This window comes from Heptranchias perlo, chromosome 26 (genome assembly GCF_035084215.1).
Source record: "Heptranchias perlo isolate sHepPer1 chromosome 26, sHepPer1.hap1, whole genome shotgun sequence".
Taxonomy (NCBI): domain Eukaryota; kingdom Metazoa; phylum Chordata; class Chondrichthyes; order Hexanchiformes; family Hexanchidae; genus Heptranchias; species Heptranchias perlo.
In genome coordinates this window covers 22615891-22640265 of record NC_090350.1, presented here as the reverse complement: position 1 = coordinate 22640265, position 24375 = coordinate 22615891, and the positions used below count along the sequence as shown (strand labels likewise).

At 39.2% G+C, this 24375-nt stretch overlaps 1 protein-coding gene across 2 annotated transcripts; it reads right to left on the bottom strand.

The window, feature by feature from the left end:
• Positions 1 to 831: 831 nt before the first annotated feature.
• LOC137342554 (hydroxymethylglutaryl-CoA lyase, mitochondrial-like) lies at positions 832 to 22189 on the bottom strand. Of its 2 annotated transcripts, none has more exons than XM_068006515.1 (9): positions 22089 to 22189; positions 18375 to 18458; positions 16570 to 16677; positions 12053 to 12148; positions 9769 to 9917; positions 6559 to 6622; positions 6069 to 6257; positions 4689 to 4814; positions 832 to 3322 (listed from the first exon to the last, which is right to left on the bottom strand). In XM_068006515.1, exons 1-9 carry the CDS (start codon positions 22107 to 22109, stop codon positions 3221 to 3223), a joined length of 939 nt encoding a protein of 312 aa, XP_067862616.1. In that variant the 5' UTR covers positions 22110 to 22189; the 3' UTR covers positions 832 to 3220. The 2 variants fall into 2 exon arrangements, with proteins under 2 accessions (XP_067862616.1, XP_067862615.1); XM_068006514.1 differs by lacking the exon at positions 22089 to 22189 and adding an exon at positions 19544 to 19663.
• Positions 22190 to 24375: the final 2186 nt, after the last annotated feature.

Here is a 24375-nt window from a genome sequence, read left to right as displayed (position 1 = left end):
TCACTGTCTTTTTTAAATGACTAGAGTTTTAACTTCCATGACGCTCTGTGGAAGTCCATTACAAGTGTTTATCAGTCTCTGCGTGAAGAAATATTTCCTGATATCAGTCTTAAAGTTGCTTTTTACTAGTCTGGACCAGTATCTCCTTGTCCTACCCCCACAATTTAAATGTGGAGATGCCGGTGATGGACTGGGGTTGACAATTGTAAACAATTTTACAACACCAAGTTATAGTCCAGCAATTTTATTTTAAATTCACAAGCTTTCGGAGACTTCCTCCTTCCTTAGGGGTTATGGGGAGCGGGCAGGAAATTGGACATGAAGCTGAGTTCGGATCGGTCAATGCCCTGTGGGTGGCGGAGAGGGCCCAGGGGCTATGTGGCCGGGTCCTGCTCCGACTTCTTGTGTTCTTTAGATTTGTGGTTGGGATCAGATCAGCCATGATCTTATTGAATGGCGGAGCAGGCTCGAGGGGCCGATTGGCCTACTCCTGCTCCAATTTCTTATGTTCTTATGTTCTCAGGTAAATGATCAACATGAATGCTGCCAATCAGGAGGAGTTAAAGGTGTTTGTAGAGCAAATACAACTTCAAAAAAGTGAACAATTTCACTGTTCAGTTTTCTGCTCACTCGTTCCTTATTAAGTTACCGAAAATCAAACTTTTTTTTTGATTTGTTCACATTTAGTCAACTGGAAATTTAATTTGTGACTTAAACAGATTGACTGAAATGAAGACTTAATCAATTTTTGTCCAACAGACGTGCGACACTTTCAAAGGTGCAATGCGATAGGTCTTACATACATATAGTTAATACAAAAAAAAATACAAATTTAAATACAAATCTTTAATTAGCTAATTTGAGCTGTAGTTCACAGACATCAAGATATATACACAACAATCTAACCAGTTTACAGTTACAGACAGCTGCAGTTAGAAACCTGACATTTAAAACAAATGTTCCTGACAGCAAAACAATTCAGTTACTTAAAAGGGAATCTTGCACAACGCAATTTAAAAAAATTACTTGTAGCTTAGGCAATCTATTCATGTTTTTAAAAAACATGAAACGAAGTTTTTATACACAATATATAAAGGAAATGTAAATGTTTTCTCATTTATTCCAAATAAATGTTGCTTCCCTAGTTAAGGGCTCAGTCTTTAGTTGTTGTACCTTATTTTCTTGGGTCTTTTAAAACTGATTATTTCATAAGAGGTACAAAATATAGCATTATTAAATAAAGGTGTTGGGAAAAGGACTTAAGATTATAGGGTCAAGATTATTCCCTTTGGAAATCATAACAGTTACTGAGCAGTTTTTAAAAAATACAATTTTTTTTAGTTCATTCTCAGGCTACGGATGTGCTGGCAGGACCGCCATTTATTGCTCATCCCTAGTTGCCCAGAGAAAGCAGTGGTGTGCTGCCTTCTTGAACCGCTGCAGTAAACATAGTATTCTTTTATAGGGGCTTGATACAACTGAGTGGCTTGCTAAGCCACTTCAGAGGGCAGGTAAGAGTCAACCACATTGGTGTGGGACTGCAGTCACATATTGGCCAGACCAGATAAAGATGGGAGGTTTTCTTCCCTAAATGACATTTGTTTTTATGACAATCGGATCGCTTGATGATCATTTTTTTTAAAAAAGATACCAGGTTTTTATTTCCAGAAATAAAATGATTTTAACTGAATTCAAATTTGAAAACTGCCAAGGTGGGATATGAATTTACATTTTCTGGATTACTCGTCCCAGCTTTAAAACTTTCTTTACAATAGACGATTGTGAAACTGAATTATAGCATCACAGTTAGAAGCCATTGGGATGTTCATGGTTTAGCTTTTTAAGGCAGTGAATCTGCACTATCATGTCTTGTAACAAATCAAATCAATAGCAAAAATGTTACAGCAACAATAATGAGGCACTTTAAACTGGACAATTTCATCTGTCCTGGAAAATGGTCAATTCACATGCCAATGTTTTTCTGGTTTGCCACAGCAGGCTCCTGTGACTGAATCACATGAATTAGTGCCATTGGGTTTACTTTCCACTTCAGGCTACAGAAGAACAGGTTCTGTATAAATCATATCAGAATAACTGATCGTGCAAAGCTATTAATACAGACTTTTAAAATAAATTCCTATTAATCATTTCTGCAATTTGCAAAATGCTTTTTTGTATGGCTAATCAGTTAAATTAATATGCTATTAGTCAAATATAACTATTAATATAGTATATTTGCAGAGATTTGCTTTAGTTCTCATTCATAATAATAAAAAACTAGAGCCAACTCTTAAAATACAGAACTGCTTTATGCACAAATGTTAATTTTGGATCAGCATAAGAAAATGAATGGGAACCACACACTTGATCATACCTGTGTCTATACCCTCAGAATCTTTAGATCCCCCAACATGGTGTGCAGATTTTCTTATAACTTTACACCTGACATGAAACAGCTAGCTCAGGACAGCCTTTGCAGAAGCCAGAGAGGTTGCTCACCACCTTAATTGCAGGAAGTGAATGGGCTCAGTGAGGCCTGTAACACTAGGAACCTACGAGGGACGTATTTGAGAACAAGCACCTGCAATTGATAGATAATGCCTGCAACAAGGGTTACCTTCTCTTTAAAAAGGGAACAAGTACCAAAAAAAAAAATACACTTTTCAGAATCTAGCCCAGGGTCACATAGAAATAACAAGGAAACAGGCCAAGTGTTGTCTCCAACAAAAAGCAAAATCTTTACTCCCAAACAATCTTTTGGGAATGCAGTTCCATTTCCACCCTAAAACAAAACATTAATTATTTTTGTTCAGGTGGAATGGGAAGAGAACCTAAAAAAAAGTGAAGAAAAGTTCTTTGTTTTTCTATTTCTTTAATTTATACCATTCTTCATAATTTTTACAGAACCTCATTTTTCAGGGATTACATAAGAAAATATTTGTATATTTTGAAAAGGGTCCATTAGCACTCAAAGGGCAATAAGACAGTTGTTGAAAATCCTACTTGCTCCTCTTGATTAATGGTGACACTTCTGGAAAAAGTCAATGCATTAGCTCTTTTGAATGTGATTCAGACTTAGAAACACAAGATCAAAATAAGATAACAGACAATAACTGGCTTTAAATAGTGCTGGAGAAGGTGGAAGTTGTAGGCTGGAGAATTTTCACAGTACTTATTTGTTTGTCCATCCAGTCTCTGTGTATATTAAGTTTGCTGATTATTACAATTTGCAAGATGCCTGAGCGACTTTGGAGCTGGATTTCCTGTTTAGGGCCTTGCAGATATATGCACCAGCCTCCAATAACTTGTGCAGATCCACTCCCTAAAAAGTGAAAAAGTTGTATTCAGTCATAATGTTAAACAAAAAAAGACCAAGGTCCATCTAGTTTGCCTTCTACCAACCTAGGAGTCGCATGATACAATGATAATGGAGTTGCTGACTAATCATAGCAATCAATCAGTCTACAACAGACCCATTCATGAGGTAAGGAAACCCCCAGCAATGGAGAGCTTTGGGAACCATAGGTCCAAATCTCCTTTTCCCCTCCTAAGCATGCTACACTTACCACGTCATGTCACAAATTACTCATATGCTGTATTCCAAAATTTAAAAAGCTGCTAATTAGAACCAATTGAAGAGTTTTTCTGGTCATTGAAGGTCAACTAAGGTTACTTTGATAGAAAAGTTTTATGGCATCACACTGTGCTCAAACACAGGAAATGAACATTCTGCTGTGTAAATAGCATTTGGACTAAAATACAATAGTTTAGAACTGAAATATAGAAAAGAATTGACAATATTTATACTTAGACTCGTGTGTATAGTCATACAAAATTGAGGACACATGGAAAACTGCAATGTAATCTTCAGTCTTGCTCCAACCAATGCACTCGAGTTCTTGCAGAATGTTTACAGTTACTGGCCTGTCAAACTAATTTTCCTCACTCAGTAATGCCCAATTCTACAATAATTTGGTTGAGTCAACAATTGGCTTTGCCTTCCGAGCACTACTCCAGCTGGTTAAATGCCACCTAACTGCAGTTCACAATTAATTTGAAGAATTATTGCTGCTCCCTTTTCATTGGCTGACCCACTTTGTATCATGTATAAATCAGCAGGAGTAAATTCTTTCCAAAACTCAGTTAACCCCTAAATAGCACACAGACAGCAATTTCTAGGCTCTTATTTCAATTGTGTTTATTAGCTATTGCCCTGTCAAGCTTCAACCCAGCTCCTCTGATCAGCACTCAATAGCATTCATTTCACCTTCCTGACTCAAATGGTAAGAGACTTCATTTTTAAAATTTCAGCACCTGAATGCTACAACTACAGGCACAATTAGCTACAGGATAGTGGGAGAAGTTAGGGGAATGTGATAACAAATCTCATCCTATAATATATAACTTCAAGAAATGCACTTCCTCACAGCAGTGCAAGGAATGACATTGCAGACACTAATCAGCTAAAAAGCCTAATTTGTGGCAAGAGGCTTGCAGAGGAAGATATGTAAATTAAAAGAATCCTTCCATGACAGTTTGCCATCACTTGAGAAGAATTGGACTTTCAATACAAAAAGTTTACCAGGTCAAATATTCTTTGATTGACATTTATGTACATGCTGTCAAACTGAGAACCACCTCAAAAGCTAAAAATGAACACAAAATGTTTCCCTAAAAGGCATACTTACTGTGTGAATTCCCAGCCCATTCAACATGTACACTACATCCTCAGTCGCCACATTGCCAGATGCACCTTGTGCGTAAGGACAGCCGCCCAAGCCAGACACTGATGAGTCCACTGTACAGATTCCCATCTGAAAAACAGGTGGAAAACTCCAGCTCAGCAGCACACTTTCTGAATATTAAAAGCTGCATTACTCGTGGGGTTTGAATTACTGTGTAGCCCTGTGCTTCCATGCTAATAAAAAGATTAGCTGGGCTACTAAATTTCAAATCGGAAGTCAGTCAAACCGGTTACTCAGCTGCTTCTTCCCATGCCGTTTTTGTGGCAGTCACTAGAAGTCACAGGAAAACCACACCCTCAATCTGCTTGACCTGCCAGGCTGCCTGAAAATAGACACCTGATTATGGGGAGGAGAACCCATGCCTTATCACCCCTTGGCATCAGAGCTCAGGGCACCTTATACCACTAGGATGTCCTTAAGTTTCAATTTATTTTTTGTATCAGCTAATTTAGTGTTATTCAATTTTTGCACAAATTCTGCAGTTTTGTTTTAAAGCAATGATAAAAAGAGGCATTTCACAACCTTTTCTGTATTTCGATACTTCTCCCCCAGCATTTTCCAGTAGTACAATTCCAAAAAAAGTTCGGTGGTTTTTCTAAAAAAACATTGTAGCTGTGTCAAAGATTTAAATTCTTTGACTTTTTTTTAAAAAAAAGTATTTATTCCTAGGTATAAAGTAATAAGTTCTGCCCATCTCTCCTGTTTTTCCAGGGTGAGGGGCTGTCAATACAACTGATTCAGACTTTTTGTTCATCAAAATCACTAATGTCTTAGCTAGCATCAACACCTAAATGGTAAAAAGCACCTCGTGGATCTCAAAGACTTACCATTAATGGATGTGAAGTGGCCAGTGTTTATCTTAAGAAAATTATGCTGATCAAATGGAGAGATGGGAAAGAGAAATTGATAATTAAAGCTGCCTTTCCTTTAACTGCTCAGTTCTGTACTGCTTAAAAACAGCACCCAGTGCAAATTAAGAATTTTGCTGTATAAGTGTTGAAACAACTTTACAGGGCTTTAACTGGAAGTATATTTAATATGTCAGAAAAATCCTAAATAATCATGGTGCTGTAAGCCAGATATTTTATTGAATCAGTGTATGCCTGTGGTCATGTAACTGGGTGCAGCAGAAGCTACAGCTGACATGCTGTATGTCCTGTAGCTCAAACTGTACAAGGAGAAGCTACATTCAAGTTAGTATTGCAACTTTGAAATTAGTCACTTGTAATCTGTTGAAACTCAGTTTATCAAAGCAATTTTACTAAAACTCAGCTGCGAAGTAAAAAAAAGTCCACTCAAAGCTTTAATTTAAAAATCACTTGCCTGTAATGCTGCAAAGATGTTGACAAGAGCCTGGCCATATGTATCATGACAGTGTACAGCTAGTGCACTGACTGGAACCTCCTTGATTACAGCGGTCAGCATTTCTCGCATGCTGCCTGGTGTTCCTACACCAATGGTATCCCCCAGGGATATTTCATAACAACCCATGGAATAAAGCTTCTTGGCCACCTGCAAAAAGCATAGTAAGTTGCCAGGTCGACACCAATCTTTAGTGGTAACTTTTCATCAGTTCTGCTAATTCTGCAATGCATTTTAATATTCAGTGTCATACAACTTTAGTGCAGAATATCACTAAATTAGAGAAGATAGAATATCATATCTGCTTTTATGTTTAAAATATAGTTGACTTTCATAACTTAGCATCCATTTTATATAGTGTTTTATTAATAAAAATGTCCAACAGTCTTATAGTGCAAGAAAAGTGTTTCAGTAAATTCTAGTTTATGTTCCTCTCCCCCACCATACTTGCCTCTGCAACTTTAACAGGGGAAACTTTCCCTTCATAAGGACAGCCAAGCACACAGGACACATATCTGAAACAGTACAAAACATGAAGTTAATGTAATGGATTCTCAATCTAGAAATAAAGCTGTTTAAAGTGAACAGCCTCTCTATTTGCCTCCTCTATCCAGAACTAGGCAGGATAGTTACTAACTACAACTATCCATGAAACCCTAAACTAAAGTCCGATCTGTAATTGATCAGAACACAGCTGCATGTTTTAATCTGCTAACAAACTTTACTTCTTTGTTGTGAGCGCAGAGTGTTTGTTTCACGTTACCTAGATGTGCCCAATCACTAGCTACGTTAACAGTTTTCTTGCTGTAAATGTCAAATTGTGTTGAAACTCGTTTTACTTCTAGTAATGCAAGCATGATTGTGTAATATTTACAAGGCTACCAGTTCCCTCGTGGCAAACAGTAAGTACAGTACCAAATACAGTTGATCGCAATATACAAACTAGTTACATGCACTGATTCGTACACGTTTTAAAAATCTCATCCAGTCCCTCAATGTTCCTGACTCTTTGTACTCCCTTTCTTCCCAGCTTCTCCGCCTTAATACTGCACATTGCAGTTGTATATTTCTGTCAGGGCAGGGATTGCAGGCTGCTTCAGTCCTCTCTCGGTGAAAGTTTTCTAAATGAAAGCTCTGCAGTGACAGACCGTGCAGGATGAGAAAGTGATTTCTGTTCAATTGAGTTCAACAGTACGACAACTTTATCACCAACCTCTGGAAAAATAGCTAGGTACCCTGAGACTGCTGGGATTAAAATCCCCAAATTGGCAATTGTTTAAAAAAAAATTGTATGTATAAAATCTTTTGGAAGAATGTGTAGCCCAAGTTCTTAAAAAAAAATTGAGGCTTGCAGTTTCAACATATTTTGAGTTTCTGGAGAAGCTGTTGCAAAGAAACCAGGTTATCAATTTCAAAAGATTGTTCTCTATTTTAATCCATTGGATGTTTCAAGCTATACAGTAATATTTTGGGAAGACCCTGATCAGAATCTTAGAGCCCTGGTACTGTGAATGCAACTCATTAATATACATTTGAGTAAGAAAATTATGACTTCACTTCAGGAAAATAAAAACTTTTAACAAAAAAGAGCTCAACAATTTTGCTGGTACATTCTCAAGTAATGGATTCAAATTTTCATCTATTGCAGTTAAGTACTTCTGATACATTTAACAGCAGCTAAAACATTCCAGAAAACAAATTAGTAATTTGCAGCTCCCATGATGCGGTAGGCAAATGCACCACGTGACATAGTAGAGGCCTACAACAACTTAGAATCATAAAGTTACGGCACAGAAGGCGGCCATTCGGCCCATGGCGTCCGTGCCAGATGAAAAAGAGCTATCGAGCTTAATCCCACTTTCCAGCACTTGGTCCATAGCTCTATAGGTTATGGCACTTCAAGTGCACATCCAAGTACTTTTTAAATGAGTTGAGGGTTTCTGTCACTACCACCCTTTCAGGTAGTGTGAGTTCTAGACCCCCACCACCCTCTGGGTGAAAAAATTCTCCTCAGCTCCCCTCTAATCCTTCTACCAATCACTTTAAATCTATGCTCCCGGTCACTGACCCCTCTGCTAAAGGAAATAGTTCCTCCCGATCCACTCTATCTAGTCCCATCATAATTTTATGTACCTCAATTAAATCTCCCCTCAGCCTCCTTTGTTCCAAAGAAAACAACCCGAGCCTATCCAATGTTTCCTCAGCTAAAATTCTCCAGTCCTGGCAACATCCTCGTAAATCTCCTCTGTACCCTCTCTAGTGCAATCACATCTTTCCTGTAATGTGGTGACTAGAACTGTACACAGTACTCAAGCTGTGGCCTAACCAATGTTGTGTACAGTTCCAGCATAACCTCCCTGCTTTTATATTCTGTGCCTCGGCTAATATAAGAACGTATCCTGTATGCCTTCGTAACCACCTTATCTACAGGGATCTGTGGACATGCGCTCCAAGGCCCTGCACACCACTCAGTATCCTCCTCAAATGCATTACCTCATGTCTCCGGAGTGAGCACACGCATGCACGCTTTAATATAAAGAAATGTCCCAAGATGCTACACAAATAGGCATAAGTAAACAGACACCAAGCCAGAAAGGGAGACAAACCAAGCTTGGTTGAACAAGCAGATTTTTAAAGTTGGAGGGGTGGAGGGGTTTATGGAGGGAGTTCCAGAATTATAGGACCAAGGTGGCTGAAGGATCTGCCTTCAATGGTGGGGAAAAGGGGAAGTAATGCACAGAAGGCAGGAATCAAAATAACGTGGTATTCAGCAGGGGATACAGGGCTGGAAGAGATTGCTGGGTTGGGGGGGTGGGGTGGTGAGACTATGAAGAGATTTAACCACGAGGAATAGGATTTCACATTTATTATATTGGGGACAGGGAACCAATGTATGTCAGCAACCCAGGAGTAATTGGTGAGAGACAGACATAGTGCAGGACAGAATAAGTGCGGCTGTGTTTTGTACAAGTTGGAGTTTATGGATTGTGCATCAGGAAGGTCCTAGGTTCGGCCTTTGGCTTTGGTAGAGTTGCTAATCTCAGCCAGGGCAACAATATGGACACAATTGGCTTGTTAACCCTGATTTGGGAAGGTGTAGGGAAGTCAGCTAGTCTCGTTCTTATTGCTATCTATGACCTATGCTGGCAAATATGGATGTGTGGGCATTAAGTACATACAAGATTTGGCTCAGCTGCAGTGTCTTACAGGGTCAAATAGCCTGCCAACACTCTGTTTATGCGCACACGTGGAAAAAAATGTCACTCCAATGAACACCACCATCTGTAGAACTAAACTGCAACATTAATCAATGTCTTAAGGAGAGGAAGGGTGAAAGGGGAGAAAACTAGCAGAAGGATAAAATCAATTACAGAGCAACTACTAGTCATTTATCGTCAGTGCCACAAACAGTTTTTTTTATTGATAGCATTTTAATTGCCATTTTATTTTGTTCTTTAAAGTTGCAATACACAGGTAATTTCATTTCCTGTTTTGGGTTAATCACGTGAAAGCTAAAGAACTGCTTTGACTTTTAATTTCATTATATTTTTGATTAAGATTATTTATGTTTTGCATGAGAGGAAGTTAAAGTTGTCTTCAATAGAAAATAGTGGAGAAAGATGTTTTGGAACATAAAATTGTGAAAGATTTGCAATCATACCCGCGGACTGGAATGCTTGCACCCTTTGCTGCTTTCATCACCTCTTCAAATCGCTGTAGGCTCTCGTCAATGGAACAGTTAATATTTCTTTTGCTGAACATTTCTGAGGCAGCTCCAAAGATGGCTACCTCTCTTGCACCTGCTTTGAGCTGTGAAAAACAGTGTGTTATGTTCCTCATGACAAAAAAGATAGAATAAAATGGGACACTGCAGACCAAACTCCCGATCCCAGATTAGGCCACCAGGGGTCATTATAAATGAGCCAGAAGTCAACAGGGAGTTCTATTATAAAGAAAATTAGGCATATATGCTAATCTAAAATGAGGAAAACTAGGGGATTACAATAATACCAAATTCTGTTAACTGACTGTGACAGGGGTCAATGTACCTAACTCTATTTTTACCTGTTTTTTTCTTCTTGTCCCCTTTTTATTCAATCCTGCAAGGGAGCTTATCTTCCAGTTTCCAACCTAAAATATTAACCTATCCTTTGTTTTTTTCAGACTATGTATTTCCAGCATTTTCCATTTTTAGAACAGATCCTGGACACGCCAACATTTTAAAAAGCTTTTACATAAACAGAGAAATATTATAGGTATCCTGAGTGAATTAAAAATTAATAGATATTTATATTCCAGGAATTCTCTAGAAAAAGGTTTTACAATGACATCACAGTTTAACACCACGTTTGCCTTCAGTGGTCCAACAGCAGTTCTTACTGATCTGAAAACTGCACCTTCCCCGTACTCTGTCCATGGTATACTCGAGGGGCTAAGTATAATGTCATTTACAGTAAACCAATTACTGAATTTAGTGCAGTCCTGTGCTACTCTACCAAATTTTCTTGTAATTTCTGGAAATTACCAGACAGACCAAAATACAGGTCAAAATTACAAACAGCTTTAATCACAACCAAATGAAGCACGACAAACAGAAAATACTAAAAAAGTACAAATATAACAAATGCAATTAGAATGTAATAGGTTAACTACTCTTAGCAAGCACAGCTTCTGAACAGTTCAAATATCTGTCAAACTGGAAAAGTTCTTGATACTGTATTGCAAATTCAGCCCATATTGTGTTTTTATCCAATTAAGTATCAAGATCAGAAAACTTTCAGATCTTAATTTTTCCCAACAAAGTAGATAATACTTAATGCATAAATCCAATTAAAAGGAGTGACTTCACAAAATACATATCTTCATTTACAGGACACTGATAAGAGATATGAATACTTTGTATGACTATGTAAAACATAAACATCTTAACAATTGGTCCAATAGATCAGAGGAATTATCTGCTAATTAAAATCAATGGGCCAATCTGAATCAAGGTTAAAGAAAAATTTGAACGTTAGTGAAAAGCAGACTGTCACAAGCAACTTTATCCTCAAATATTCCTCTTAAAAAAAACCTGATTTTTAAAAATACAGGTGAACTTTATATAAACACAGTGGCACTACCCCAACTGAGGCACACAACCTCCCATTTTTTGTTTGTATTTGACACCCAGAACCTCCTGCTGCCACTTAAAGCAATGCAATGCTTCACTCCACTCAAATGTTTTGAGCATTAGATATAGAATGTAATGCTTAGATGAATACTTGAGCACAAGACCTTAAACACCCTGAAGTATTCTTTTAAAGCTAAAATGACAAAGTTTGCAGATTATTGGATAATCAGAGTTGAAAGCGATTTTTTAAACATTCCTAGACTTAAAAAAAAAGTTCACCGCTGCCCCTGGAGAGATTAGTTAACTCAATACAGACCAGGGATCAAATCCAAAGCCTTTCTTGTCTGAAGTCAGTACTATATGGTGATGCATTTACCCACTAGCCATATCAGAACTCTTACAATGAGCTGTGAAGGGTTATAGCTGAAATGTAAACTTGTCTTTCTCTATGTGTATTGATGGACCTGTTGTGCATTTTTTTTAAAAAAACTTCATATTTCTAGCATTTGCAGTTTTTTTTCACAACTTTTTAAATAACTTTTCTTTTAAAAATAGTTTGTGCTTGACAGGATTGCCATTCCAGAATCAGGATTCAAAATATCAATCAATCCCATTGTGTATTTAATATAGTACGACACTAACATTTTAATTTGACTTAAAAAAGGGTTTATGAAGTTACTTTAAAAAAACTAATCTTGTAATTGTTTCAGTAAAACAAAGGCCTTAGACCATACTTGTGACGTAAAATTCCCTTAACAATGGAGTCAATGAAAAAGATTTTGTTCCATTAAGTGAACAAAGGGAAAGTGCAGGTCTTGAAATAGACACTTACCGCAGTCTCAAACCCTTTCAGGTTTGGAGTCAGCACTGGGTAGCTCACATTTAGATATTTTTGGATTCCTTGCATCACTTCCTTCTGATCAGCCATCTATACAGGAAAAAGGCAATGGTTTCATTCCTAACACATGGAATAGTTAAATACAAGAGTAGTCACTTACATAGATCATGATCTTTCAGAATTCCCAATACAGCATTAAGGACACCATGAAGTGCCATTTCCATAGTAAAATGATGTAGCAAAAATCACAAGGTAATCAGTATAACAACTTGCATTTATACAGCACCTTTAACTTACTAAAACATCCCAAAGCACTTTACAGGAGCGTTATCAAACAAAATTTGACACAACCACATAAGGTGATATTAGGACAGGTGACCAAAAGCTCGGTCAAAGAGGTAGGTTTTAAGGAGCGTTGCAAAAGGAGGAGAGAAGCAGGGAGGTTTAGGAAGGGAATTCCAGACTTAGGGCCGAGCCAGCCGAGGCCCCGGCCACCAGTGGTGGAGTGTTGAAAATTGGAGATGCGCAAGAGGCCCGAATTGGAGGAGTGCAGAGATCTCGGAGGGTTATTTCTACAGCATGGAGCTTCTGTTTTTAAAAGAACTAGACAGTGACTTGGCTCACTAAAGATCATTAAACTGGCACATTTTTAAAAGATTGGGCAAAACAAGTTATTTTCCCCTCTTTTTGCTCCCCCCCACTTTACCATTCTCAATTCAAAGGATTGGCCGGCAACAGCTTTCCTGGCTTCTGGCAATGTTGCATTTAAGCCAGCCCTAGCAGGTACATGGGAGTTGCCGTGGGATCAACCCAAATCCTCTGAATTTCCCTCCCGGTGAAGAGCCATAGAAAAGACACAGCACAGAAGGAGGACATTCGGCCCATCGTGTCTGCGCCGGCTCGAAGAACAACCAGGTGCCCATTCTAATCCCACCTTCTAGCACCCGGTCCGTAGCCCTGCAGCTTACAGCACTTTAGGTGCAGGTTCAGGTACTTTTTAAAAGAGTTGAGGGTCCCTGCTTCTACCACCAATTCCGGCAGCGAAATCCATACAACCACCACCCTCTGGGTAAAAAAGGTTTTCCTCATGACCCCTCTAATCCTTCCACCAATCAGCTTAAATCTATGTCCTCTAGTTCTTGATCTCTCTGCTGGGGAAAACAGGTACTTCTTGTCTACTCTATCTGAGCCCCTCAATTTTGTACACCTCAATCAAGTCTCCCCTCAGCCTCGTCTGCTCCAAGGAAAACAACCCCATCCTATCCAATCTCTCCTCGTAGCTGCAATTTTCGAGCCCTAGCAACATTCTTGTAAATTTTCTCTGCATTCTCTCCAGAGCAATTACGTCCTTCCTGTAATGTAGTGACCAGAACTGCGCACAATACTCCAGCTATGGCCTTACCAGCGTTTTATACAGTTCCATCATTACAACCCTGCTTTTGTATTCTATACCTCGGCTAATAATGGAGAGCATTCCGTATGCCTTCTTCACAGTCTTATCTACCTCTACTGCCACCTTCAGGGACCTGTGCACATGCACTCCAAGGTCTCTCACTTCCTCTACCCCTCTAAATATATTCCTGTTTACTGTGTATTTCCTTTTACTGTTTGCCCTCCCCAAGTGCATTACCTCACACTTCTCCGGGTTGAACTCCATTTGCCACTTTTCCGCCCACTCCACCAACCCATTGATATCTTCTTGGAGTCTACAGCTATCCTCTTCACTATCAAGTACATGGCCAATTTTTGTGTTGTCTGCAATTTGCCAATCATGCCCCCTACATTCAAGTCCATATCATTAATATATACCACAAACAGCAAGGGACCCAACACTGAGCCCTGTGGCACACCACTGGAAACGGATTTCTATTGCAAAGACATCCATCCACTTTTACCCTTTGTTTCCTGTTACTGAGTCAATTTTGGATCCAATTCGCCACATTTCCCTGTATCCTATGGGCTTTTACCTTTCTGACCAGTCTGCCAAGTGGGACCTTGTCAAATGCCTTACTAAAATCCATGTAGACAACATCCACTGCACTACCCTCATCAATCCTCCTTGTCACTTCCTCAAAGAATTCAATCAGATTTGTAAGGCATGACCTTCCCTGAACAAATCCATGCTGACTATCCCTGATTAAACCATGTCTTTCCAAGTGACAGAATCAATACTGAGAGATAGGATAAACTAATAGTTTGCCCACCACTGAGGTAAGACTGACTGGCCTATAATTGTTCGGCCTTTCCCTCATACCCTTTTTAAAACAATGGTACTACATTTGCAGTCTTCCAGTTCTCTGGTACCTCCCCTGTATCTAGTGAGGATTGGAAAATGATCCTCAGAGCATCCGCTATTTCCTCCCTGGCTTCCTTCAATAGCCTAGGAAACAATCCATCCAGCCCTGGTGACTTATCAACTTTCAAGGATTCCAGTCTTTCTAGTACTTCCTCTCTCGTTATGTTTACCTTATCCAATATTTCACACCTCTCCTCTTTAATTACTATATCCGAATCATCCCTTTCCCTTGTGAATACGGAGACAAAATATTCATTTAAAACCCTACCCACATCCTCTGCTTCTACACACAAGTTACCCTGATCATCACTGATAGGTCTCACCTTTCCTTAGCTATCCTCTTGTTCTTAATGTACTGATAAAACATCTTTGGGTTTTCTTTAATCTTACTAGCTAATATTTTTTCATGCCCTCTCTTTGCTTTCCTTATTTCCTTTTTTACGTCATCCCTGTACTTTCTATGCTCCTCTAGGCTTTCTGCAGTATTTAGTTTTCTGTGACAGTCATAAGCTTTCTATTTCTGCTGTATCTTGCCCCATATACTTCTAGACAACCAGGGGGCTCTAAATTTGGCCATGCCACCCTTTTTCTCTGAGAGGACATGTCTGCATCATACCCGCAGAATTTCACTTTTTAGTGCCTCCCACTGGCTTGCCACTGATTTCTCCTCAAGTAGTTGTGTCCAGTCCACTTCTGCCAAATCACCTCTTAGTTCTGTAAAATTTGCCTTCCCCCAATTTAAAACGTTTACTCCTGATTTAACTCTGTCCGTTTCCATAATAATGCTAAAACTAACTGAATTGTGGTCACTATTCCCAACGTGGTCACCCACTGTCACTTCACCCACTTGCCCATCTTCATTTCCCAGGACTAAATCTAGAATCACATCCCCTTTTGTTGGGCTTATCACATACTGGCTAAAAAAGTTCTCCTGGACACAGATCAAGAATTTTGCACCCTCTATGCCCCTCACACTGTTTGAATTCCAGTTGATGTTAGGATAGTTGAAGTCCCCTACTATTACTGCCCTCAGAAATTTGCCTACATATTTGTTCTTCTATCTCCCTTTCGCTATTCAGGAGTCTATAGTACACTCCTGGTAGTGTGACTGCCCCTTTTTTTTATTTCTTGGCCCAACCCATATGGCCTTGATTGATGATCCATTTAGCATATCATCCCTTCTCAACTGTAAACAATTCTTTAACCAATAATGCTACCCCCCCTCCTTTTTAAAAAAAAATCACCAGTGCCAGGACTTTAAGGGTCTCTGTCTGATGGCATGGGGAAAAACAAGAACTCACTGCTGTGAAATTGTGCCTTTCCATCCCATTTTTGAACTCATGAACTACACAACACTTCCTTTTCCTTTTATCCCACCTTCTTTTAGATCCAAAGGTGCCACACACTATTCTTCACTTGAAAGGGCAAGTATAGAACTTAAATCAATATGATTCTGTAAGCAGGCACTAAGAGGTGCGTGCTAACAACCCATGTCCTCAGCCTTCCTGATGCTTCCCGCTCCCCTGGTTAAGAATGGGAATTCAGATATATTTTCCTCCAGGCACTAATGTGAGCAAAAATAAAATGAGGAAATCCATTTTATATTTCACACCAACTGTTTCATTTACATTAGCAACTGGAGGAAAATATACCCAAAAACTGTGTTCTGCAGCAACGTGTTGTGACACTGGACTGCACTGGCTCAATACCTAGAGAATACAACACAGCAATCTGCCATGTATAGTTAAAGTCGTGAGCCCACATGTGGGAAACAAATTACATAATGCAGATCACTACACAGTGTGAAACAGTTTTATGTTAAAAGTTTATGTTTTCAGAAACTAATATTTAGTTAGATTTGGAAACTGAGGCTATCAACCTCCTTTGAATACTTTTATTTACCAATTTTCTTATCAGTTTGACGCTGCATGGGGGGAGGAAAACAAATCACAGTACGTACTTCTGCATTAGTAAACGCATTCTCACCCTCAAACAAAAAAGTACTTACTTTGACCCTCTTCACTGTACTCTTTTCATTTGCCCAGTAAATATACCATCAATTCACATAACCTTTAAAACAGTGCAGTGATAGAACCCTGCATCATGGTTGTATTGCTTGAAGTTTGGGTCCAAAAAACTGCTTAACACTCAAGTCTGACAAATATAAACTGCAATAGCTGTTCTCAAGGCTAGTTCCAATTTCTAACCTGCTTACCTGAGGGACCCATTTTGGGGAGACAAAGCTCGTTGCTTCCACGACGGACAATCCGGCCTGCGAGAGAAGGTTAATTAACTGAATTTTCACTTCAGCCGGAACAATGACCTGCAAGTAGAAACATTTTCAAGGCAGGCAGTTTGCAGAATGAAAATTCTGTACTAAAATGACAGGCACAAACTATCCAAAAACAAATATTAAGTATCGTTTTAACAACTGACCCAATATCAATTAGACTTTTCATAGGACTTTTCCATTGCTTGTTGTACTTAAATGCTGAATTCTGCTGTGTTATCAAGTCAATTTAATTTCAACATATGGTCTGCAGAGCCGACAAAGCGCATATTTACTAGGCAGAAATATGACCAGGTATTATCTGCACTGTATTTTCCCCACTTAGTAAGGCTGTTGTAATTGTGAGTCCAATAATAATTTAATGTTTTATATAAAAATATCAGGCCAAAAAAAACTACACTTTCTGTATCAAGACAATAAAGAAAGCTCAATAATACTAAAAAGGAGTCTTGCCATCCAATTTATGGAATATCACATCCTCATTCCAATGAAATTAAACATCTTTTATCCAAAGGCCTGCTTTCATTGGAGTTAGATGCAGAACGCAACTGTGAGTTGAGTGGACTCAAGCCTCAAGTGACAGTCGTTTGGAGTTCAATCAACGACCTCATCCATTACGGCAGGCAGATACTTTGCAACATACAAATGTAGCAGGGCATCACAAATAACTGAAGTTTTACTATAAGTTTCAAATTATAGTAGTTCTGTTTTATTTCCCTGATCTCCTCTAACATTGCCAGAATTTGGGATAAAAAGATTTTTTCTTTTCCTTGCCGATTTTCTGCACTGCCCTCCTAAAGGCATTGACTCCTTGCTGGGGTCTATTATTCATGTGTGAGCCTTGACAATCAGTTTTATTAGACATTTGACTGCATTGAGCATTGCAACTGAATCTAATTTTGTCCTCATCTAACCTCCACATGTGTACACTTCCAGCAAAATGGAGCAGAAAGGTACAAAGAGAGGGTCAATAGCTAATGATCAGGAGCAAGAATTATGGGCAATTTTCCCTTCACTTACCAAGGGGAACCAAGGCCAATTATAGTGGCCCTGCCACCACTCTGTTCTAGTCTGAATGGCTCAGCTACTCACTGGATAAACTCGCTGAGCACCAAAGATGTTGAGATTGCCACTTCAGAATTCCATTTCTAGTCAGAATTATATTTATAATGTAGCTGAAAAAATGTATATGGTTACTAGAAAGTACTTCTACAATTTTTCCTTGTTTCTTTCCTCTATTTTGTTGCTGCATTGGATTAATTCTGCCCTGTGGCAGTTCTTCCCCATTACCCTGATTAACTCCTTGTCTATAGCAAAAGGTGAATTTTATCCTTTTCAGGATTCAATTTCTGTTGTTAAAGTTAAAAAAAAAAGCAATTTATTTGCAACTGAAAAATTGACAGGCAATTTTTGTAAAGCAAATTCTTCACACCAAGTGTGGTTTCTCATGAATAGCACACTTTGTAATTAAAATCCTCTTTGTTAATTGAGAAATAAGGTTTGTGTGCAGAAAAAAAGAAAAATCACATGAAAGCAACCAAAGAAGTGTAATAAAATTTAAAAACCATTAAGTAAAATTGTTGACTAGGCAACCACATCCTTTGTGGAGATTGTGGCGATACAATTAAATTCATTTAACAGCTTTGTAGTCAGTAAAGCCACTCTTGAAGGAGGTAAACTGGATAACGGTTTCTGTTCTCAATGTAAAGTTTTGGCACGTTGTGAATTACCTTCTCATTCTGTAGTCCATCTCTGGGTCCAACTTCCACGATTTTCACTTGCTCAGGCAGAGATTGTGCCACAGCCACACTAGCCTGCATAGCGTTGGAGGAAAAATTGTCAATATCTTCCAATATTATTCGCTGCTTATAAGATTTTAGCATTACTTCTAGAGCCATGGTATCAAAGATCTCCCTGCAATCATCACTATAAAAACCAACTATGTTATCCAAACAGCCATGCACTCTACAAACATTTACTGATGTGAACAATTTTTTTAACCTTAGAACACCAACATGTCCTTGGTTCGATGCCAGTGCTGTCTACATAGTGGTTTTTGCAATATGCAGCAAGGAAAACAAGGAACAAGCGCGCACAAAAAAACATGTTCGATAATGTAAACACAAGGGCTTGCAAATGTGTGGTAGAGAATGCACAAGAATCAAATCTAGTGAAAGTTCTGATAATTGTTGAAATGCCTATAATTTTGGCATAATTCAGGAGTAGATTAGCAATTTTGACTTTAATTATGAAAAATCTAAAAATTATAAATCAAATATAGTTAAACAAAAATAAACTATATTTTAAAATAATCCAGCCCTAGGGTCTGCACAACTACACGTATTTTGGGCCAATGAACCAAAATCTTTATTAGTATTGCATCTTCAGAACAGATCCACCTCTGTTAATACAGCATAAAGTCAAAACTGTTGCTACATTGTCTTCATAAACATCTAGGATTGGCCAAAACAGGGCCAGTGGTAACCCTACTGTACCAGAAAACAATCTAAAATAAATTTACACATTATATCGCATTGCACCTTTAAGAACTCATGAGCCTGTTAAAAAAATTACTTTTTGTACGAGATACACGTAAACAAAATACCCTCACTTTTTACGCCCTCGGATCAGCGTTTTAAAGAAAGAATTGTAAACAATTTTACAACACCAAGTTATAGTCCAGCAATTTTATTTTAAATTGTGAATTTAAAATAAAATTGCTGGACTATAACTTGGTGTTGTAAAATTGTTTACAATTGTCAACCCCAGTCCATCACCGGCATCTCCACATCTTAAAGAAAGAAGGTCACTAACATAGTACTCTTTATAAACAGATCAAAGTACAACTTTCTCGTCCTTCAATGTGCTTAGCTGGCAAGTCTATTACGTTGTCACTCACTGTTGTGGCCAGTGCACGGTGAAAGGCAACCGCAGCGGCAACAGGAAGCCTTGGCAACACCCTCACAGCTGCCAACGACGCCATTTTTAGCTACTCTGGAATGTACCATGACCACCCCCCCCCCCCCCCCTTCCCAAACCCGCATCGGCCCCTGAGGACTCTCGCGAGATTCAAGGCACGCTCCAAGGATCCAGCTCAGACGCGCACTACAGCTCACGTGACCAGTGGCGCTATTAGCCCCGCCCCTAGTCCCCACTGAGGCCGAGGTTGGTTCTTCTGCTGCCTAGAAATTTCCAGTATGTTGGAATGTATCTCAAGTGAGGATGGGGTTAGGGTATACTAGGTGTGGGCTTTGCATTATCTCCTTGTCAAATTTTGTTTGTTAATGCTCCTGTGAAGATCCTTGGGACGTTTTACTAAGTTAAAAGTGCTTTATAAATGCAAGTTGTTGTTGCATCTCCTGAGCAAAATGAGGATGAAATTTGAGCTCAATAATTAGATCACTTCAATACCAGATTTGGTCTTTAAAGCACAAAACAGTGAGTCACTTAAGAGCCTCACATTTAAAAAAAAATCATAACAGCACTCAAAAAGCTAAGATCCTTGTAAATACAAAAACCTTGAGACAACTTTCAGCTCTATTGATAAAGCAACAGACTCATCTCAAAACTAAGTTACAATGGTGAAATTAGGGTAAGTAGCCAACTGGAGAGCTCAATCAGCTGCTGAACGCAAGGATTCAGATCTCTCAGACCCTGTCAACAAACATGATTTGGTAGCTCACCATGAACATTTCACTTGAATGATTTGAGAGTGTGGCTTGCAGCCTGTGCAGTTTGGGAGCACCAATGGAGGAGTCAGCAACCCACATCTATGCAGTGCTGCATAATTGACCAAGCTGCAGACCACCGTGGAAAGCGTGACACTCCAGGACCCTCTGCTGCAGAACATCCCTTACCCAAGGTCCTCTCGGGCTTTGCTTCTCTCACAAATATTTTGAATGGTGCTTGGGAGACCTTGATCTTCAACATACAGCAATCTGACTCATCTGTATTCATGTTGTTGGGCAATCAGATTAAGACAGCCTCATGCAGGGCTTTAATCTCATATTGCCCAAAGGTCTGTTCCCATACAGATCTCTGGCAAGGTGAGGGAGTGTCCAGTAGCAGGGAAATGGCAGGTATTGGTATGGATGATGGAGCTGTCGCTCAGGGCAATTCCACATCTATAACACCCAGCCACTTAAATGATATGTTAGTTGCATCAATAACTGTGCAGGGCCAACTACTGACCCAGTACAAGGAGGTACTAGGGCATGCACTGACACACATCAACCATTCCTCTCACTACTTCCTCCCACTGGGGAAACACTTAGAAGGAATGATGACGGAAAATGTGATGTATGATGTCCCTGTCATCATCGTCTCATTTAACTGAGGCCAGGCACTTCAATGTTCAGCAGATGTTATGCCAGAAAATGTAGCGAGTGTTGGCATTAGTGGTAGCATTCCTGCTTCTGAGTCAGAAGGTGAAAGGTTTGAACTCCACTCCAGACAGTCCCAGTGAGTGGAGACTGGAGCTCCAGCTCTCAACTCTGGCTTGACATCCAGCGAAATACGTTTGTCCGGTGGGTGGGGGTGACCTTCCACCCCCTTTCATCATGTGGGTTGTGGGAGCCCATAAAACCCTGCTGCCATATAGGATTAACCACCCTATCAGCTGGTGTAAAGACGGTTACAGCCATGGAAGGAGCATTCACGTCACGGTCTGTCAGTCTGTTAATAAACCTGTGAATCCTTCCACTACTTCAAATGTTCATCAAGGGAAGTGTGAAGATACGCAAAATAACAACGCCAGACAATCTAACACACGCAAAAATGGATGCGAACCTTGATACATTTTCTGCCATTTCCGTTAGTAAACCAATGCGAGCAGAAAGGACAATCTTGCCTCTCATATCTTTCGAATACGGAAATAACTTCCGTCAGCCCTTGCCCTACATGTAGTATTGTAGTATTACCAATAGCAAAGTTGAGCAGACTTCCAATGCACAGATCATTCCTTCACCAAAAATAAAGTAAATGAACCAGTCCTGCCGCTTTATTACCATGTACTATAGAAATAATGAAGGAATTTTAAAGCAAGACAGCCACATGCACCGGAGAAATAAAATATTATACATAACCCGCTCTTGGAAATTGACTAAATCTTGCTGTTTATTTTAATAAATTGGGACGAAAACACATTCGAAATAACTCAAATGAAACTGAAGTAGCAGTTAAAATAATTCATAAGTGTGTGAGGAATTAAGAATGATAAACTGTTTTTCAGTAGCGATAAAAATAAACTGCCAAATGAAACTATCTAACGTAATGTTGTAACAATTGTGCAATTAAACTAGCGCAACGCACACGACTGTATCCAACTAGTGCTCGCTGCCCAGTGGAGTGTGCGTCATGACCTCGAAGTGCCCTGGAATGCAGTGATGAGCCAATTCGATAAAACTTTTATCTCCTAATGATTTTCCTCCTCGGGGTTCTCTCACCTGTGTACAGCTCGCTCCCATCCTTCTCGCCACATTATTCTGACCAAAAATTAAACACCTTGCAACCAAAAACCTAAAAACAAATAAAACAGAACTCCAATCTATCTGACGTCATGGGACTGAACCAAGCACTTCCTTCCTATTTTTCTTTGATAAGTAGCCTGCCTTTTTAAAAAAAAACCTACGTTCCTGTATTTTCCATACATTTATTCAAAAATATTTTTATTTCTCTGTTTTGTTGTGGCGAGACATAACGCTATTAAATTTTCTCTGTTCACCACCGAATCGGTAAAATACGATAACGTTCAATTACAAGGAAATAGAATGAAAAGCAACGTACATGAAACGTGCTTATTTAACAGGATGTGAACAGCGATGTAGAAACCACCTGGCGTCGTACAAAACAGTATTTTAATATATATATATATATATCAGCATAACATGCCTAGTGATTTTTTTCATTAGTATCGCTTCCTTTTAACGTTTTGTGCAATTCTTTTTAAATTATAATAAAAAATGCCTCTAAGTGCATGTCTGTAATGTGACACCTTCTGCAAACGTCACAACTCAAAAGCATTACACTTCAAAAGTGTTCAACACTACAGCAAAAAAATATGAATTGATTAAATAACTTATGTAACCTGTGCTGATGGGTTCACATTTAGTCAATCAGATATTTGAACCAATAAAATGCAGTCCCATTTGCTAGCCAGGTACCAAAAACTACTAGTCAGTAATGAGTAACTGCTGAAATGTTTTATATCATTCATAAACTAACGATACCACAAAATAATTGGCATAGATGCCACCAAGCAAGTGGGCAAGGAGAGCTGTTGGCTTTTTGCCACCCAACAGGGTAAGGGCTTGCTTCAATTTAATCTTTTTGCAACTACCTAACACTCAATCAGTGACTAACATGCAGCCACATGTTCCCCTCTGCTGCAAGACACTATCCTTTCTTTGCTACTGCGTAAAATATGTTCATTTTTCATTGTGTAGGGGTCACCCAAGATGAGGATACTGGCACCAGGGTGGGAGAGTCCCATCTCATGATCAACCACCCAGCATTCCAGATTCTGCAAGCATCAATCTAGAAACATCCACTTTGGGGGAATTAGAAAGAGGGAGTCAGGAGAGAGCGCTGGATGAAACACCAAGCATCATGTAAGGTGACCCACTGATGTAGGGAAGTAAAGAACGTTCATTGCTTTATATCATTCCATGAAGACAAGTTGTACTGATCGAACTAAGAGAATCCAATCATAACCGTTGATCTATATGTTCACTCACTGTGAAGTAAAGCAGCTGAACGATTCACATCTGGTCTTGTCTTACCAAGTGTTTCCTCGATCCACCTTCAAAGAGATTGAAGAAGCACATGTGTAAAAGACCTGAGTATCTGGTTCAGATCATAAGGGGGTCCTATTGTTACACCCCTGGGTTATCCTATTGTATAATTAGATACTGGGCAATATTGGCACACCCCTAAATGTAAGACACTCAGACCGCTTACAGGAGTGACTAGCATTGTTGTACTCAAGCGAATTTCTGAGACAAAACCCTAAACTTGTAACAAGCACCTTCTCAGGACAACTAGGGAGGACAATAAATGCAGCCTAGCCAGTATTGTCCTTATCCCGAGAACAAATAAAAAAGCACAGAGTAAAGGACAGGGCTTCCACACAGGTAGTGAAGGAAATTTGGAGGGTCACCTTGACTGGTCTGCTCTCACACACCTGCCTGCAGATAGTTGATAGTGATACTGAATGATACAGATTGTTTACCCTCTGTGTTTGTTGGGGTTTGGTGTGAAATATGGGGTGAGCTGAAGCGGGAAATAAAATAGGTGAGCGGAACAGGTGGAATAGGAGTGAGAGATGTCTGTGACCTTGCAAATGCAGTAGAATGCATGAAGTTAATTATAGTACCTTGTTGCTTATATTTCAGCAGAGATTCCATTTCTATTTTATAGTATTTACCACAACAATTTGGGAGAATATCATTGCTTAAGAGAAATAAGGAGAATTATGCTGGTATCTAATGTTATGAGGGAGGTTAGTACTCAAAGGGTTGAAGCTGGCACTGGTTTGGCTATGAATCTATTTGAGGACAATAAGCAGTTGATATGCTGTTGGAATGGTGCATTTGTCACTGTCAGGAAACTCTCAGTTCTGTTCTGCTCTTCTGGGATCATCTACTAGCATTAATCAGTGCTGAATACTCAGATATCTCCAAGCTGGAAACGTAACCACTCACAGTATCTCTCACTCTTATTTCCTTCGGATGA